Source organism: Chanodichthys erythropterus, chromosome 11 (assembly GCF_024489055.1).
Source record: "Chanodichthys erythropterus isolate Z2021 chromosome 11, ASM2448905v1, whole genome shotgun sequence".
Taxonomy (NCBI): domain Eukaryota; kingdom Metazoa; phylum Chordata; class Actinopteri; order Cypriniformes; family Xenocyprididae; genus Chanodichthys; species Chanodichthys erythropterus.
The window spans coordinates 56,314,436-56,332,498 of NC_090231.1; the positions used below are offsets into that span (position 1 = coordinate 56,314,436).

The 18,063-nt window shown below is 38.5% G+C and overlaps 1 protein-coding gene across 7 annotated transcripts in view; it reads left to right on the forward strand.

Moving 5' to 3' along the window:
- The window catches only part of tead1b (TEA domain family member 1b), an 81,811-nt gene that overhangs the window by 40,707 nt on the left and 23,041 nt on the right, over nt 1-18,063 (forward strand). For all 7 annotated transcript variants that reach the window (XM_067400160.1, XM_067400162.1, XM_067400159.1 and 4 more), the window contains one exon: nt 16,872-16,936. In XM_067400160.1, coding sequence (XP_067256261.1) covers nt 16,872-16,936 — 65 coding nt within the window. The remainder of the gene's footprint in view (nt 1-16,871; nt 16,937-18,063) is intronic.

An 18,063-nucleotide genomic window follows, 5' to 3' on the forward strand; every position in this document is an offset into this window, starting at 1 on the left:
TGATATTTTGGAAAAGGCAGGGTGTGTTTTTGGTGTTGACAATTTGGACACTGTTACACTGTTGTTATACTGTAACGCAGCCTGAAATTATGATAAATCAGCATGAAACGTGAAATCAAAATTAACCCTATTTAACTTCTTAATAAATGTTCCTGGTCTTATTGTGCACATCATTTTTCTTCAAAATGTGATAACTCTGCCTCGAAATGACTCTTCTGATGATATAGCCAAGACTGAATGGATGAAATAATAAATAATATCTACCAATAATATGTTATATTATGTTTCAGCTCAATCAAAACCAATCAAGTCTATTTTTTTCTTGCGCATAAATGTTATAGAACAGAAATTAAAGGTATACTCCAAATAGGTATACAATTCTGTCATCATTTACTCACCCTCATGCCATCCCAGATGTATATGACTTTCATTCTTCTGTTGATCACAAAGATTTTTACAAAAAATAATTAATCTTTGTGAGTCCATATAGTGCATAAGTGCATAAACCGATGCTTCAAAAAACATGCAAAACGAACTCAATGGTAATTCATACGATTCCAGTGGTTGAATCAATGTCTTCTGAAGCAAAAAACTATCTTTAAAATACTAATTTTATTTTTTAATAATTTCAGAAGCTTTGCTTAGAGATGCACAATATATCGGCCACCATATCGGTATTGGCCGATATATGTTCATTTTTAATGTTATCATTATTGGACCAATATGAAAATTTGGCCGATATATTAAAGCTGATAAATAATGGATTATTTCCTTCAGCTGAGACACTTCAGATGCAGACTGTTCACCATGATGATTTTGAATTGTTTGATATGATTGGAGTCACTACAGTTAAGTGCAACATGTGCAACGCAAATCTGTCATATAGGTTACATAAAATTATAATGATTTAATAAAACATCATTATCCACTTGTTAAGTCGTGACGTAAGGAATGCCCTTTCTGGATCCAAGCCTTGACTCGTTTCACTTGAGAATGCCATCTCGACAGCTGTTTATGAGTGCTATTTAATCATATTAAACATTTAACATTTTAAAAAGTTAAACATTTAAAATACTTAGTCTACACAACAGTCTCTGTGCTCACAGCGTCACAGACAGATTAATATTTTAACGATTTATAAAAGATGAATCACTGTCTGACCATCTGGGATTTTAGTATGGAGGTTATGATTATAATTTTTTGGTAGTATTACACCATATCGTGTGTGTTTTTTAGCACTTTTTGTTGTTTTCTTGTGGTTTGAGAGAGCGTTTGGACCTGGAAGCGCTTCTGCGTGATGTCAGACTTAACAACCGAATAATTGTGTGCTTGGGACATGGCTTTTAATGGTGAGACTTTTGTTTTTGTAATCAGGCTCTCAAAAATGAAATAAAAATTTTGATTTAGATTTATCGGCCAATATATCGGTTATCGGCTTTCAAATACAAACAATTATCGGTTATCGGTATTGGCCAAAATGCTTGGTTTGCTAAATGGTTATTAAATGATTTGTGTTTTGGTCAAACACTTTTATATTCAGTTGGACGATACTAGAAGGTGGTGTGGCACAGGTGCACAATTCACTCGAAACTTGAAACATTTCAGTTGAGTTTGGGCTTGTTGAAGAGTCGCATTGCAGGAGATGGAGCGGGGAACTTAAAACGAGGACCATCAAGGTCATGAAGTTTGGCTTTTCATTTACACATATTGGTGACTGCTAACAGGTTTCTCCTCATGTTCAGATGTGGGATTGATCCTGAGAGATTGAAAATATTGATTTAACCCTCTTTCTTGCTCTGAACGTGCACTCGCTGGGAGGTGCCAGCCATCAGTGTGTTCACACATCCGCAGGGCTGGAGGTGGGGTTGTCCCACACCACCAAGGAGGCTCTAGCGTATCAGTGCGCTGTCCATCCATCTATCCATCCATCCATCTCTTCCTCTCTCTCTCCTAACCCCCACAGCCAGGCCTGCCTCAGCAGTAATATATGTGATGATGTACTCACCACCTCCTAATTGATAGAGTGATTCAGTGGAGGACTTGCTGTAATAATTGGTCCTTTGGGAGCACAGGCAGACCCTGGGAGGGAGGGAGGGTGGGAGTCTGGCTGCTGGGAAACACAGAAGACTAAATAGAGGAAAGACACCCAGGCCTTCTCTTTCTCCTCACCTGCCGCCTCACCGTGAGGATTTACGAGGGGTCGTCTAGCGTAATCCTCTCTGTCTCAGTGAAGCCTCGAGGTTGTGACCCACAGATTTCTGCTGGTGGCTTGTCTGTTCCCACAATGGATGCCCACCGTTAATCCTGCCGCGGTTTTCTGACTCGTGACCTAGAGCCCGCGACCAGAGCTTTCAGACTTCTCTCAGGTCACCAGGAGTTACTTATCGATTTCATTTTGTGTTCGTACACTTTCAATTGATTTTTAAAGTGGTATTTATTATTTTTAAAGACAGTATTATGAGGAATTAATTGATTGGCTGTCATGTCGATGTACTTGTGGTAAGACTGATCGTCTATTAGTCAGCGTTAAATACTGCATTACCAGATTGTATTCTTAAGTCATACTGACTGATTTCTGGTGCCCTTTGAACTGGTGATGTTCAGTTTTGCAAATTAATCATTGTTTTCGAACTGGTTCTTTGTAATTACTTGGCCGTTGGATTGGTAAGACATCCATAAATCACCCAATTATATAATGAGACCTTTTTGGGAAGATTTATATATATATATATATATATATATATATATATATATATATATATATATATCTCAACTAATGCACCAATATTGTCTGAAAAACAATATTGAAAAACAATATTGTTTTTGCACCAATATTGTCTCAGAAATGGACAAACCCAACCATTGGGTTAAATTTTTAAATGCATTTTTTAGCCCAATGGTTGGGTTTGTCCATATTTGACCCAAATTTGGGTTGAAACAACCCAGCATTTTTTAGAGTGTATTTTTACTTTTTTTTAAAAAAATTAAACCACACTTAGTATTTACTCTGTTTTAAAAAAATATATATTAAAAAACCCCGAAATTGTGCACATTTTATTGACAATGTTGAGACTGACTGAAGGACAAATGTTGATTGGCCAAGTTATAGACATCTAAAAAGTCAAATATTGGTCATACTGGCCAAACATATCCGTCTATCACTATAAACAAAATTTTTGTAGTCTAAATAACCTAATCGAAAACTTCTTAATAAAAACATTTTAAAACAAAAAATGATCAGATACTCTCAGGAACTTTTTAAGAAGACCAATGTTACTTTGAATCCTTGATAAATTGTCATAGTTATAGAGTTTCTCCGCTGTGCTCAGGCAGTCTTTTGGATGGAAGTGATGGTCTATTACCAGCATATGCTTGTAGTTCCTGGTTACATACCAGATTCCCACTCACTTCAGATTGGCAGTGCATTGCATGACAGTGATGGAGTGGGGGAAATTTTCAGTAAGACGTAATAGCTGAATGAGAAACATGAAGTATTTTTCAGGCCTGCAGACCTGTTTGTACATCATTTGCGGACCACAAAAACAAGTGTGGCTATTGAAGGCGGCCGTGTGTCAGTCTCATGAGGGCGCACACTAATCCATCCTCATTCACTGTCACCCATGAGCTTCTGATAAGTGATTGACTCAAACAGAAGCTGCTTTTTGTACATTAAGGTTAAATGCTTTTAATGATTTTTATGTGCATTGAGAATCAGCTCATGAAGTATAGGCATATTGATATGAAGGCTGAGACAAAGCCAGAAATCCTTGGCTCAAATGTGGATTGGAATAAATGAAAGCCTGTGAAGATTAGATTTAATAGAGTATCTGAAAGATTAAAGATGTACCATCAATGAACCTGTCTGTCCTGGTGATGTTGTGGATTATAGACAGAATGAATGCCTCCTTATAAGATGGGTTTAAATGCTTCGCCATAAATGTATTATCTGGTGCATTAAAAGGATTTCTCAGTAATTTTGTGTGATTATATGTGTTTTTCAGTCTTGTTGTTGAGCTCCCCTTACAAAAAATAAGTTTATTCAAGTATACTTTCAATCTACTTTTTATGTACTTCTCAGACATACTTTTACACGTAAGTATACTTGACTTATAATGACAGAAAAGTATATTTGGCCTATATTTGTACTCAATCTTTTGATCGAGATATACCTATAAATTATAAATAAGTATTCTAAGTATACTTGGTTTTGTAGTTGCTTTTGTTTACTCTAAATACTTTTTTCACATTGTTTTACATAGAAGCTTTTTTTTTCCACATAGAAGCATTGCTTAAGCACATGTAAAATGTCACAATCATCAAACATTAAACAGTATATAAATCATAACTGCATAACGTTACCGAATGAAATGTCGACCCATGAAGAGGTATAGGGCTGTGAAAGCTTTGGGGGTGTTGATGAAAGTGTGTTTTTAGCTTGACAGTGACTAGCAGGCACCTTCATAATGATGAGAATATATATTAAGTTTTCTTCTTTTGGACTTCAGTGTCAGCAAGCGGTAGTCCAGAGTGAAGTTCCTTGTATGGACATTTTGTTTTATTTCATTTGCATTGCTTTTTAGGATGCAAATCAATTAGATTTTTACATTTTCTGAAGAGAATGTTAATATTGCCAATGCAAAATTTGCCACCATGATTTTAGGTGTCATGAGTGATTAACAGGGCTTATACATCCCTTGTTGACTTTACGCTCTGTTTCATAGACAGTCCACATGACAAAATTTTTATTGTCTGTACAGTCCACGGATTTCCACGCACGCCATTTGCATACAGCTCGATTTTTGTGTCCACATGGACACCAGTGCATGTGCAAGTATCCTGATCGCTTGAAAAGAGGTTCTTTAGATGCGCACGTACACAACGCGTCTGTCCATGGTCATGGTCATGGTCAGTGGAGTATACTTTGAAAGTCTTGCACACTCTGAGCTGAACACAGAAAATGAAGCATACTGGGTCTTGAATGTTTCAGTGGTTCATTTGCTAGGGTTGCTAGGTGGTTCCTCACTTGCCCAAGACAAAGAGCCATCCAACCAGTCTCCATATTTTATCCTGAGTCCATCCTTTTAATCTAAGTCTTGAGGATACTTTTATCTGTTTTATTGTATGTCAGGCTAACATACTTTGCTTGAATTTTTTATTACACATCTGAGCAATAATAAAAGTGAATCCTGCTTTACCAAACAATGCAAATAAATGGACATGGTTTGAAAAGCTTGTTTCTTGTTCCATTCTCCCATGAAGGGGCTTTCTGAGTGTGGTAAGTGGGTGATTCATGTGTGTATGTGATTTGTGTGTGTGAGTGAGGTCTTGCTTTTTCAGCAGGTGGCAGATGGCACAGGGGTCCCGACAGAATGACCCAACCCCAGACACACATGCACACACCCTCATTAGGTCATAGTGTGAAATGCATGATCTTGAACTCTGAGCTTGTTCGAGTCAAAGGGTGGGTGAGAGGCCAGTGTTTTGACCCTAAAAGGCCAGGGTAATGCTAAGTGCATGTCGAAGTTAGTTACATTAAAGGTGCTGGAATAAACCATTTTTTGGTTCCCCCAAAGAACCGTTCAGTGAAAGGAAACATTTTTAGTGTGAAGAACATTTTAAAAATCCAAGAAACTTACCAAGGACATTTTGTACAATTAATGTAGAAGGTTCTTCGTGGCAGTGTTTCCCAACCCTTCTACTGGTGTGACCCTAGCACTAAACATTTTAAATGTTTCTCTAATCAAACACACCTGATTCAACTCATCAGCTCGTTAGTAAAGACTCCAAGTTTTCAGATGGATGCGTCAGATAAGGGAGACTTAGGGTACATTTACACTACAGCTATGTACTAAAAATGGAAAAGTTTTTCCTTTGCGTTTTTCGCGTACAGACGACAACGTTGTCAAAATGATCCCTATTCACATGAATCTGCAAAAAAAAGAAAAGAAAAAAAAAGATTTAAAAAAAGCTGCATGCATGCCAGGCCAGTAGTTGGCGATGTCACTTTGTAAAGAAACACTACACACCTATAGACTGAACGCATAGGCATGACGTCATCGTTTCGACAAATTCATGTTTTTGTAGTTTACATGGAGACAATAATGTTATCATTTTCAAAAAGTTACACTTTGAAACCAGTTTTAAAATGTTTGCTTTTTCAGGCCCTCTAAACGCTGTTGTCATGTAAACGAATGGCCAGAATGCCTAAAAAGTTCTGCTTTTAGTTGAAAACAGTGTCGAGTAAACGCCCCCTTAAAAATGTGCAGTGTTGGGGGTACTCCGGGACCAGAGTTGGGAACCACTTCTTCATGTGACCATAATGCCAGTAATGAAACTTTGTTGAAGTGTAACTTATGACTCAACTCTCTAAAGCTAGGGGCCCTGCAATGAGGAAATGTAAACCCCCTGAAATAAGTAACTGATTTGCATGATTCAGATGCTAAATGGATTTCAGTAGCTAGATTTAGGTTAGGCACTTTCTCTTGTAAGATTTAGTTCCTTGGAAGTTTAAGTATAGTAACTATATTGTCACATTTACTACATCTTTTTACACTTGAAATAGAATAGTCAATCATTTTGTGTAGTTTGCTCGCACTATTATTTTGAAGTAGGATATTTTTTCAGTTGTGAACATACACTAGTTACAATCCTGATTTTTATTTTATTTTTATTTTTTTTTTATATACATTTTGCTGGATAAACTTTTGCATGAACCTCATCCTTTTTTGTGCCTCATTTTGCACACTTGAATCTAGTTCTGTGTCACCTGCTCAACTTCCAATGCACAAATCTTGCTCTTTGTCTCCTGTCTGTGTGGGTTCCCCTTCTAGCAAGCAGTGTTCCTTGAATGCTGTTGTTCTTGGGAGTAAAAGGCTTCCTGCCTGCCTCCCTTTGCCCCACTCTGGCCCTTCCCCCAGAACAGCCAAGCCAGGGACCCTTGGAGTGAATGCCTCCATATTGTTGGTTTAGTCTATTGTGATGCTAATGGAAGCCGGAGACCCTCGAGTCATCTATCACGCGTGACAGGGAAGCAGGGGCATTGTGTCTTGTACTGCACACAGGAGAAGGGCTGCTGTCTCCACAGGTCTCACCGGGGGAATATCAAACCCAAAGAATTCATGCTTTGTGGTATATTGTCTATAGTGACAGAAGTACTACTCAATAACTACACTACCCCAAATTACTAGCTACCAAACATACCATATAGGTAAATATGCAATTCATAATATTTGAACATGAACAGTTTGTCTTTGGTTATTTTGACTAGCAATAGATTTGATAATATTGCCCAGTTGGATGATACATTTTGAGTGAAAGTGTAAATGTTCAAATCACTATCAAATATATACATAAATATATTATTAATAAATATATTCAGGGTTAATTTAAAAAGAACAATTTAGTGTACTCATATTGAGTAACAGATTGATTGTTCGAAAGAACAACAGTGGTCAGTTAGAATGCTTTGTTGCACTTTTGAAATCTCACAAGAATGAATGTTCAGAACAATCAAACTTAGTATTTTAGTTCCTTTCTGCTGTCACAACTGACAGTTTCAACTTGTGGCCTATTGAGGACTAATGCTAGATTTGGATGGGGTGAAGCCATTGAAGTGAGGTTTTATGTGAGAAATCTCTCACTGCTGACTGACTGCATGGCCACGGTCCAGCATCCACTGACTTCATCGTTGTCCAACTGGCCAGATGTGAGTGCGGTCAGGCCTGCGTTAAACAAATGTGGTACAACAGGAAATGAGTCCTTTAAAAAGCTCTGAGAAAAAAATGTGATGTGTTTTTAGCAATCAAAGAACATAACCAAAGCCATTAAAAGGCTTTAATATGCTATAACTATAAATGAGGACAATGTTTATGGCATGGGGTCTGAGCCGAGCTGCAGGATTTTGCTTTGATTAAATCATCTTTGCTATGACATGCTGGCAGGAAGGATGATGGGGCTTTATTTGCTTCACCCCCTCGGTGTGGAATCAATGGCAATTTTATGCTGTCTTTTTAAATGATATAACACACTCCTGCTGTAGAGGCTCTTTGGCTCCTGTGGAGTGCTATCTGTGAGGGGCTGAGAGGATGCTAATGGAAGGGCTGGTGTTGATGGTTTCATCCCAGTTAGAGCTTTAAGGAGGAGGACACTGCCACGTGTTGCTAGAAAAAAGAACAGCTCATACCAGCTTAAAGTGGTCAAACTCATTTTGGGACAGCTGTTGTTTTTGCACACGTTTGGTAGTCTACCAGCTCTAACCAGCTTGCTCAAGATGGTCTACCAGGTCAATAACACGTCTATCAAATGATAGTCCAGTTCAGGTCATGCTCATTTCTGGGACATGAAATCTGGTTCGTTGCTGTTCCAATATGGCCTACCAACTGTAACCAGCTTGATCAATTTTATCTACCATGTCGAAACCAGTTTTAACAGCTGGTAGTCCAGTTAATCAATGATCTTGATCATATTGAACTTACTGTAGGGATGACAGAATGCCAATGTAAGGGCTGGTCGAGCTCATTTCTGGGACATGAATACTGATTTGTTGCTGTTCCAAGGAGGTCTACCAGCTTTAACCAGCTTTATCAATTTGATCTACCAGGTCGAAACCAGTTCCAGCAGCTGGTAGTCCAGTTAATCAATAATATTGACAAGCTTGAAACTTCCGCAGAGTACTTTGAGTGGCACACGGGATGCTAATATAAGGGCTGGTGATGATGGTTTTAATCCCAGTTGCAAGGAGGAGGGGGTTTAGGGGTTCCCTGTTGAAGAAGCCGGGTCATATTTGTTTAAATCAGTCAAGCTAGTTTTTGGAGCATAGCAGCTAGTTCAGTGTGGTCTACCAGCTCAAACCAGCTTGATCAAGATGGTCCACCAGGTCAACAACAAGTCCACCAAATGATAATCCAGTTAATCTATCATCTTGACTAGACTGAACTTGCTGTAGGGCTGAGAGAATGCTAATGTAAGGGCTGGTCAAGATCATTTCTGGGACATGAAAACTGATTTGTTGCTGTTCCAAGGTGGTCTACCAGCTTTATCAATTTGATCTACCAGGTCAAAACCAGTTCCAACAGCTGATAGTCCAGTTAATCAATCATCTAGACAAACTTGAAGCACAGGGGATGCTAATGTAAGGGCTGGTGATAATGGTTTCATCCCAGTTAAACTGCAAGGAGTTTAGTGGTTCCCCATTGAAGAAACCGAGTTATAGCTGGTTTTTGGTTTATAGCAGCTGGTCCAATGTGGTCTACCAGCTCTAACCAGCTTGACCAAGATGTCGGGGCAGTTGATCAACTAGCTAATGACTATAACGTGCTGGGTTGGGCATGTCGTTACCTGCTTAAGGTGGTGAATTTTCTAGACATGGCAACTGAATTTTGGTATTATAATCTGGCCCTCTTCAGCTGGACCAACCAGCTTGGACCATCTAACATGGATAAACGACCAGCTTGGGCCTTTGGACCAACTGGTTTGTTTAGCAGAGCTTTATATCACACTAGTCCAAAGTCCCAGTACTGATCTTCTTTTGCAGTAGTAAAGAGATAATTACGCAAAGTAGACAATGTACAAGACACATTTGATATGATTTTTTGTTCTGTAATGACTTTATGAACTTTCAAGTTTAAGATGAGAGGTGTCATTATGGGCTGAGTCTTGACACATTAATGGTGATTAGTAATTTGAAAGTTCACTGCTGCTAGAGTGCTAGGTTGTGTGTCCACCAAAGTGTTTTTTCCTGCTGCTAGTGTATTTTTCCATGTTTTCAATGGGAGCGCTGCATTTCTAAAATGCCAGGAGCATAACAAGGCACTGAGCACCCATTTCAAGCCAGCGCAAATACTTTACATTGTATTTGGGGTGGTACAAAATATCGATACGGCAATATATCGTCGTCCTTCTCTGGGGTGCATTTCCCAAAGTATCATTAGCCAAATATGACCGTAAGTCCCATTGAATTCTATTGATAACGACGGAACTTGCGACCATAGTTCGCTTTGGGAAACGCACCCCTGTGCGATATGAGAGTCGATATGCTGGCACCAAATATTGATATTTTAATTAATAAAATAAGGTGCTCTAAATAGATTTCCCTGCTCACAGCGTCGCTACTTCAAGGCGGCACTCGAACACATGAATGAGGGAAATGTGAACATAAGCTAATTAGCCTGAGAAAAAGAGGTTTTTAATGGGATGGCGGACAGCAGTGTGTAATAATAATAGCTGCCCCAGCCACGTTTAAGCTCAAAGTCTGGACGCACTTTTATACCACTGATGTGACAAACGTAGACATCTTAGACGTTCTTCACCGATCACTTACACAGATAGGCATGGGAGCGTTTGAAAGCAGGCGTTTATCAGTGGATTTGTCTATCAGCGGATCCCTAATATATCCACGGATAGACAAATCTGCTGATAAATGGCTGCTTTCAAACGCTCCCATGTGAATCAGCACTCGGTGAAGAGTATCAAAGGTGTCTATTTACAACAAGTTTGTAAACGTGAAGTGTTGATCATTGTAGCCAATCACAGATATGAATGTTGAGCGCGTGAACACAAAATAGCCAATTAGAATTGTTTAAGAATCCACTCAACAGCGCTTAGGCTAGGCTAGGCTGGTATCGTCACAGTCGGTACCTTTTTTTTATGTACCAGGTTTATATAAATCAAGTCGATAAGCAGTTAAAGGTACAATTTGTGATATTTTTTTCCGCTAGAGGTCGCTAGAAGCCTATTCAAAACAAAGGCGTACTTTGATGACGCCAAGTTTTAGAGTGGAAACTTGGGACATGTGGTCTCCATTTCAACGGACGGTGCAAATGAATATGGATTTGAGTCTGGAATAACTCATGTTCGTGGATGCGATTACTAACGTTACTGTAGTATGAAGCAGAGCAGGACCGAGTGTTGCGGGAGATGAACGAGGAGCTGGAGCGATTGATCAACACACGCCTCACGAGCAGCAGGACTTTTATTATGACACAGTCGCCGGCGCCGCTTCCGCTTTTCCGGTCATGAGCTTACAGGAGCTGTCCTTGTCGACAGAACCAGCGGCAGATGGTAAACAGTAATTATGTTCCATAAATAAGTAACACAATCCACCATAAAACGTGCAAGAAGTAAATAAGGAACTGCTTGAAGCAAGCTAGTGGTTTGCTGGACGCTAGACTCTACTTCCGCATTTGTCCACGGCACTGTTGTCATGTGGTTTCTACGTCAGTAAAGGCGGTAACAAAGGTAACTGACGTCATTGACAGGCGACTGCACTGCCCCGTGTCACCGTTTAGAATGGGAATTTTCTCATGATTTACAAGTAGTTGAAAACATTAGAGATATTGTTTGTAATCAGCTGGACAAAATATATAACACTAGCCTAGTGGTTTTTGGATATTTTACTGCAAAAATTTTACATATTGTACCTTTAACTAAGGATAAATGTGTCAGTTGACAAGCAACGAAAAGTTTAAACTTTTGAAAGAATAAGCATACAATGCTTAATTTAATTAAAATGTTAAATTTATTTTACAGACTAAAAAACTTGTTGTGCTGTTTTCTAAGAGTTTGGACTTTAATAAAGAGAGAAAACCTGCACTTAACCTTTTCACTGGCATTTTGTTTTCATAGTTAGACAGATATCGTGATGTTTCGTTACAGGATTGTCTAGCAATATATTGATTATCGCAGAATCGCTGTATCGTGATCATATCGTTTCATGAGGTTCCCTCACTTCCCACCCTGACATTTTTATATAGAAACAATACAGAAACAAGCTATCTGTGAAATGAGATGAAACAATGAAAAAACATAAAACAATGAGGAAATGCTTGTTGTGCTGAGCTGTTTGAGAGCAGCCCAGTTGAGGTAATGAAACCTCATCCAAATTAAAAAATGTGTGATGCAGCTTTGTAAGGTGAGAGTGAATGTGTGGTAAAGTGGGCTGCAGTGGGGAGTCTTGGGGAGTAGCGGTCAATGCAGCAGCTGTGTAAACCTCATCAGATCAAGAAGGGGATGCAGAAACCAAGGGATGGATGAATGTAATGAGAGGGTGAACTCTTGTTCCAAGACTGTTAATTGTTCTGGCTTAGCTAACGTCCAGCTACAGTCACACCTCGGCCCCAGACCATGCAGTTATCAAAGACACACCCTATTCAGAGAAAGCCTTCAATGGCCCGAGTCTGTCGGTGCATATCTGAGGAGTCTGAGCAGGGGAGGATGAGTTAGTGTCTAAATTGAGGTGGGAGTGCTGACAGCTCTCAGTAGGGAGCGGGGAGGGAGTCTGCTCCTCTTTCCTCTGAGGGAGTTGGCGCAAAGGGCGGAGATGCATTCCTAATTGAATGAAGAGTCAGCTGGGGGACAATCCTAGAAAGAGGGGTGCCGGCAGGCCCCAGTGAGTGGCTTCTGCTGTTTTAGGAGCTATTGATATGGACTCTGCTGTCTTTGAAATTAAGGGAAGCCTTTTCCTACTCGAGAGGAAGGATTTTTTCTTACTTGGTGATCTGCTTTTTAGTCAGGCCATAAATACCTAATCCTTTCCCTACTGTTTTGACTGACAACTGGAAAAGTCTTTCAAGAGTTCACATCCTCCCTGTTCCCACCCCCTGCTCGGCCATCCTCCTCTTGTACACCGCACTGACGAATGAATATATTCACCATGAATATCCGCCATGGACAAGACTTTAAATCGATTTGGTGCATTCAAATGGACCTGTTCACACAAAGCAAAGCATGCCAGATTCAGTTTGTATGTTATTTCAAACTTTTTATTGACAGAGGTTTGCAGTATTTCACCAGATTTCTAAGTGCATTAAACCTTTTAAACAGCAAAAAGCTGTAAAATTAATATTGCAATTATAATTTTTATTATCATATATAATATCATAGATATTGATAATAATAATCTCAAGATGATTTTATTTGTGCATTTTCAGTAAGCAGAGTTTTTAATATATATATATATATATATATATATATATATATATATATATATAGGCACCCTTAGTAAATATTTGCAAAGGCGGCTGTGAAAATAAATCTGCATTGTTTATCTTTTTGATCTTTCATTCAAAAAATTCACAAATTTCTAACCTTTTTATTGAAGGAAAATAATTGAAAATGGGTGGAAAAGCTCATTATGAAATAATTTTATTTATTTATTTTTTTTTTCTAGTTCATGTTGGCCACAATTATTGGCACCCAATTATTGCAATGTCCTTTTCCCAAGATAACAGCTCTGAGTCGTCTTCTATAATGCCTGATGAGTGTGGAAATGGAGATTTTCAATGCTTTAGCTCTTTTCTTATACCCATTTTCTATTTTGTGAAGCTCAATGATCTTTTGCTGCACATCAGAACTATATTCTTTAATCTTTCTCATTGTGATGAATGATTAAGGGGATTTGGCCTTTGTGTTTACACATATTTGTACTCCTGTGGAACAGGAAGTCATGGCTGCATGATTTCATGCTCACCCTGGTGTGCTAAAAAAATGTAAATGTGAATGGGAATATACTTCAGAGATATTTTACTCAGAAGAATTTCTAGGGATGCCAATAATTGTGGCAAACATGTATTAGACAAAAACATTCATTTCATAATGAGCTTTTCCCCCCATTTTCAATTCTTTTCCTTCAATGAAAGGTGAGAATTTTGTGAATTTTTTGAATGAAAGATCAAAAAGATAAACAATGCAGATTTATTTTCACAGCCGCCTTTGCTCGTATTTATTAAGGGTACCCATATTTGTGGAGGACACTATATATATATATATATATATATATATATATATATATATATTATTATTATTATTTTTTTTTTTTTTTGCATTGATCCAGAATCAGGGTTTCACAGTCCAACCACATGCAGGGCACCTGTTCACACTCTTTTAGAATAAAACTGTGACACATATTAATTTAAAAATACAAAGTATTTTTCTCTTATTAATGTCATGGGGGGCAGCTTGTCTCCTGGGGTTTCAGGACCTCCAGTGTGTCCTGACCCTCTTTTTTTGACTCAGTTTCTTTCTGCCAATGTTGTTTTGCACGGCAAACACAGGAAAGAAAGCGTGCTGGCCAAGTCCCGCTGAGCGGGGTTTTTTTCAAGGCGGTGAAAAGAATGAATTATTCAGCAGTAAGCATGCTTACAGCTGGCCGTTTGTGAGCTTTGATCTAGGAATCAGGCGTCTGCATGAATGCCCTTATTGTCATGTTATGTGTACACAGTGTGTGAATTATTGAAAGTGGCGAGGCCCTGGCTTCATCTGGGAGAGATTACAGTGTTGGCATGCTGAGGAGGTGGGCTGGAACTGAAAATCCCCAGATGCTATTTATTTGTCCTGGAGGTCACATGATCTCCCGCCGTTGTTATAGCCTTAACAGAATGCCCTACATGAAGAAAGAGAGCTCCCCGTCCATTTAGCCCGCACATGCATCAAGCACACATGTTGGAATTGCACACGCATTGGCTTCAGGCTGTGTTGGGAGCGCTACACACCTGTTATGGCAAGTTCTTCGTAGAGGGAGTTTTACTGTTATCATGTAGACATCTCAAATATTGCTAGCAACACATGTACATGGTTTGTGGGTAATTCCAGAGTTTGGTCTTTAAAGGATTCAGTGCCTGATTGGGGCTTTTTCAGATTTATTTTGACATTGATGATGAATTTATAGTTAAAGTTGGCATGAAATTAAAATTGTTATAGATCTTATTGTGAATGATTCATCCAAGTACAGTATATGTTTCATTTTTAAAAAAAATGTTTTGAGCTCATAATATTTAAAGGGACAAAGATTTCCAAAAACCACAAGAACAGTGTTATATATGTTGAGCGCGGAATCATGGGAGATGTCGTCTTCACCTTTGCTATGAGACACTTGTCGCACACTGCAGTAAGCTAGATCGATATTAGAATATCATATTAATATAATAAAGAAAATGAGATTATATAACACCGTTCTAGTGGTTTTTGTAAATTTGAATCCAAAAGGAAGCGAATTAGTAAAACATGCTGATGTATTAGTAAGTTAATTCGTGGCCATGATATACATATTGTTTTTCCTGCATGTCATGTGCGAGGCTCTGTAAAAACACGAACAGGACATGCTAAAATCCCTTATATCAGCAGGTCCAAATCATTCTTTATGGTTCCCCTTGGTTTTAAAACTCATGAGGATTTTACGGAGAGAAAAGCAAATTACTGGTACGCAAGAGAGAGGAGGTGAGTGAGAAAGAGATTCCCTTTCACACGACAGGTGTGCCTAATAGCAGAAGCTCAGGAGATTACCCAGCACACCTGAACACAGCGAGCCCAGAGCACAGCAGGTGGATGATGTGGCTTTGCCATCTCAGTGTGTGCCCATTTCACAAACAACAGACCTCAGCCCAGCCTCCGCCATGGCCAGTCACCCCACTCCACACCCAGAACACATCTGCTGCCTCACTTCCTCAACTCACCTTTTATTTCTTCGACAATCTACCTTTAATTTTAGCATGTGCTTTGATGGAGCCATGGCCTGGTGGTTAGTTACAGTACAGGTTGAGCAATGTTGTGCATATGGCAATTTTGATTTCAAGCCTTTGCTGAGTTCAGGTCATTTCCATATTTCTTTTTCTCCTCATCTAAGGCCCAAAAAAAATGAATAAATGGCTGGACTCGGCGGGACTGAGTCCAGGGAGTGAATTTCAAGGTGGAATGGAGTTCCAGTTCAAAATGTAGAGGATTTCCATCTTTTATCCACATAATAGCCTCCAAATGTTATGAAAATTCCATACATAAATATAATGGGATTTTCTGAAAAAAAAAAAAAAAAAAACATTGATTTGGTTAAAAAAAAGAAAAAAAGTAACACTGTAGTTTAGGGTCCAATTCTCACTATTAACTAGTTGCTTATTACCATGCATATTACTAGGATATTGGCTGTTTTATTAGTACTTATAAAGCACATATTAATGCCTTATTCTGCATGCCCATATTTTACATCTCTTAATCATACCCAATACCTAAACTTAACAACTACCTTAATAACTATTAATAAGCAGTAATTAGGAGTTTATTGAGACAAAAGTCAGATGTCTTAATATGTGCACCATTCCTTTTGCTTCATGCTAATTATACTTTGGGGAAAATACAGTTTATTGTTGTTCCAAAGTAAATTGGGTGGACACGTGGTTAATTGTAGCTACATCAATTCTGCGGTTGCCTGTTTAAAAAGCTAGTTTTATTACACGGCCCTGAATAAAAAAAAAAAAAAAACAAGGGCTCTATGGCAACCGTTGGCTACAGCTGGACACATAATTAGAGTAGCTCCTTACCTATAATTTGCGTAATAGTTTTGGGGTGGCGGTATGTTATTAACATATGAAAAGGCTAAGCAGGGGTCATTGTGCCTTGCATCAGTAATTAGAGCAGTGCCGAGGGCGCAAGAATGTGTAGAGCTGCCATTAATTGGAGATCACTACAAAACCATGCTTTAATTATTATTTAGTGAGAACAGTAGTGTGTTAAATGAATATGTTCTCTGTCATTACGTGCTGTAACCATATGAATGTCCGTATCTGTTTCTTTTCATAGCATGAGGCTTTAAAGAAATTGGGATTAAATTAGATTAAATTGAAAAGCTGTAGATTTGTTGGGCTATTTTCATGGTAATAGCACACGCAGCCAAGTTTTCATTCAAATTAGGCGTGTTTGTTTATTCACTGGGGTAAAGATTGCTACATGTTGCTGACATGGTGGGAACAATTGAGGCTGTAGAGATTTTGGCTCGTGCATATGAACTCAAGGCCATGCATTTCTGCTTTGATTAGGGAAATTGAATTTAAAGTATTACATCGCCACACATTTTACATTAACACATCTCATGTTTTGTCTTCCCCTAGGTCGGAATGAGCTGATTGCCAGATACATCAAACTCAGAACTGGGAAGACAAGGACACGGAAACAGGTAAGAGAATCCGTGGTCTTGCACGCATGCCACTAAACAGGGGAAGGCCAGTACTGTTGAATGTGCCTGCTATTTGAGCTTACGCAGAAAGAGAACTTACAGCTCACACAATGAACAGCAGAAATAAAGACATCCACTTAGGGGTGGGCATTATAAGGAAATATACACAGGCAAAAAAAAAAAAAAAAAAAGTTGCTGTTTGGATTTAAATAGGCAAATGCTTAAGAGTCTATGATTAGATCATTATTACAGTGATTATTATGTTTCTAGCATGTTATATGTTTGGGAACAGTTCTTTCAAACCCTAATTGATGGAGTGTGTAGCTTTTCATTTCTTAAACAACCTTGTAGGAAGACACATCATGGCCATATTCCAGGATGACAATGTCAAGATTCATCAGGCTTAAATTGTGAAAGAATGTTTGGGAGGGAGCATGACGAATCATTTTCACACATGAATTGTCACCTCTGAGTCTAGTCCTCGTAAGTCTTTGGGATGTGCTGGAGGAGACTTGTGAGAGTGTTCACCTCTTGTATTGTCAATACAAGATCTTGAACAAAAATGTGATGCACCTCTTGATGGAAATAACATCACAACATTAATTTCCATCATGAGGTGTATCAATTTTGTGACTTTTTTTTTTTTTTTTTTTTTTTTTTTTTGGGGGGGGCAGTGTCTATACCATTCCAAGAAATAATTAAAAAACTAATAAAAATATTTTTGAAAAAAAAAAAAAAAAATTATCAAAAAAAAATAAAAATGAGTACAGTCACCTAAATAATTAAAGGTGTCCTATTGTGCTATTCTCTGTATCAGTGCGCACTGTTTCTGAACTCCCTGAAACGCCCCCATTGTAGTTTTGATATTAACATGTCAATATATTCCTCATTTAAATAATTCCCACCCAAGGCATATGCAAAATAAAGGCAGTGAGGCGAGTTGCTTTAATAGTGTTTTGAAACTAGGGGTGTAACAGACCGTAGTTGATCCGTGATCCGTACAAACCAGGGTCACGGTTCGGAACGCGTGTGATTCACGGATTAATTGCAAAGTTTAACCATCATAGAGTGAAAGTTTGCATGCATTTTTAAGTCATGTCAGTTGAAACATTCAAGCCATAGGCACA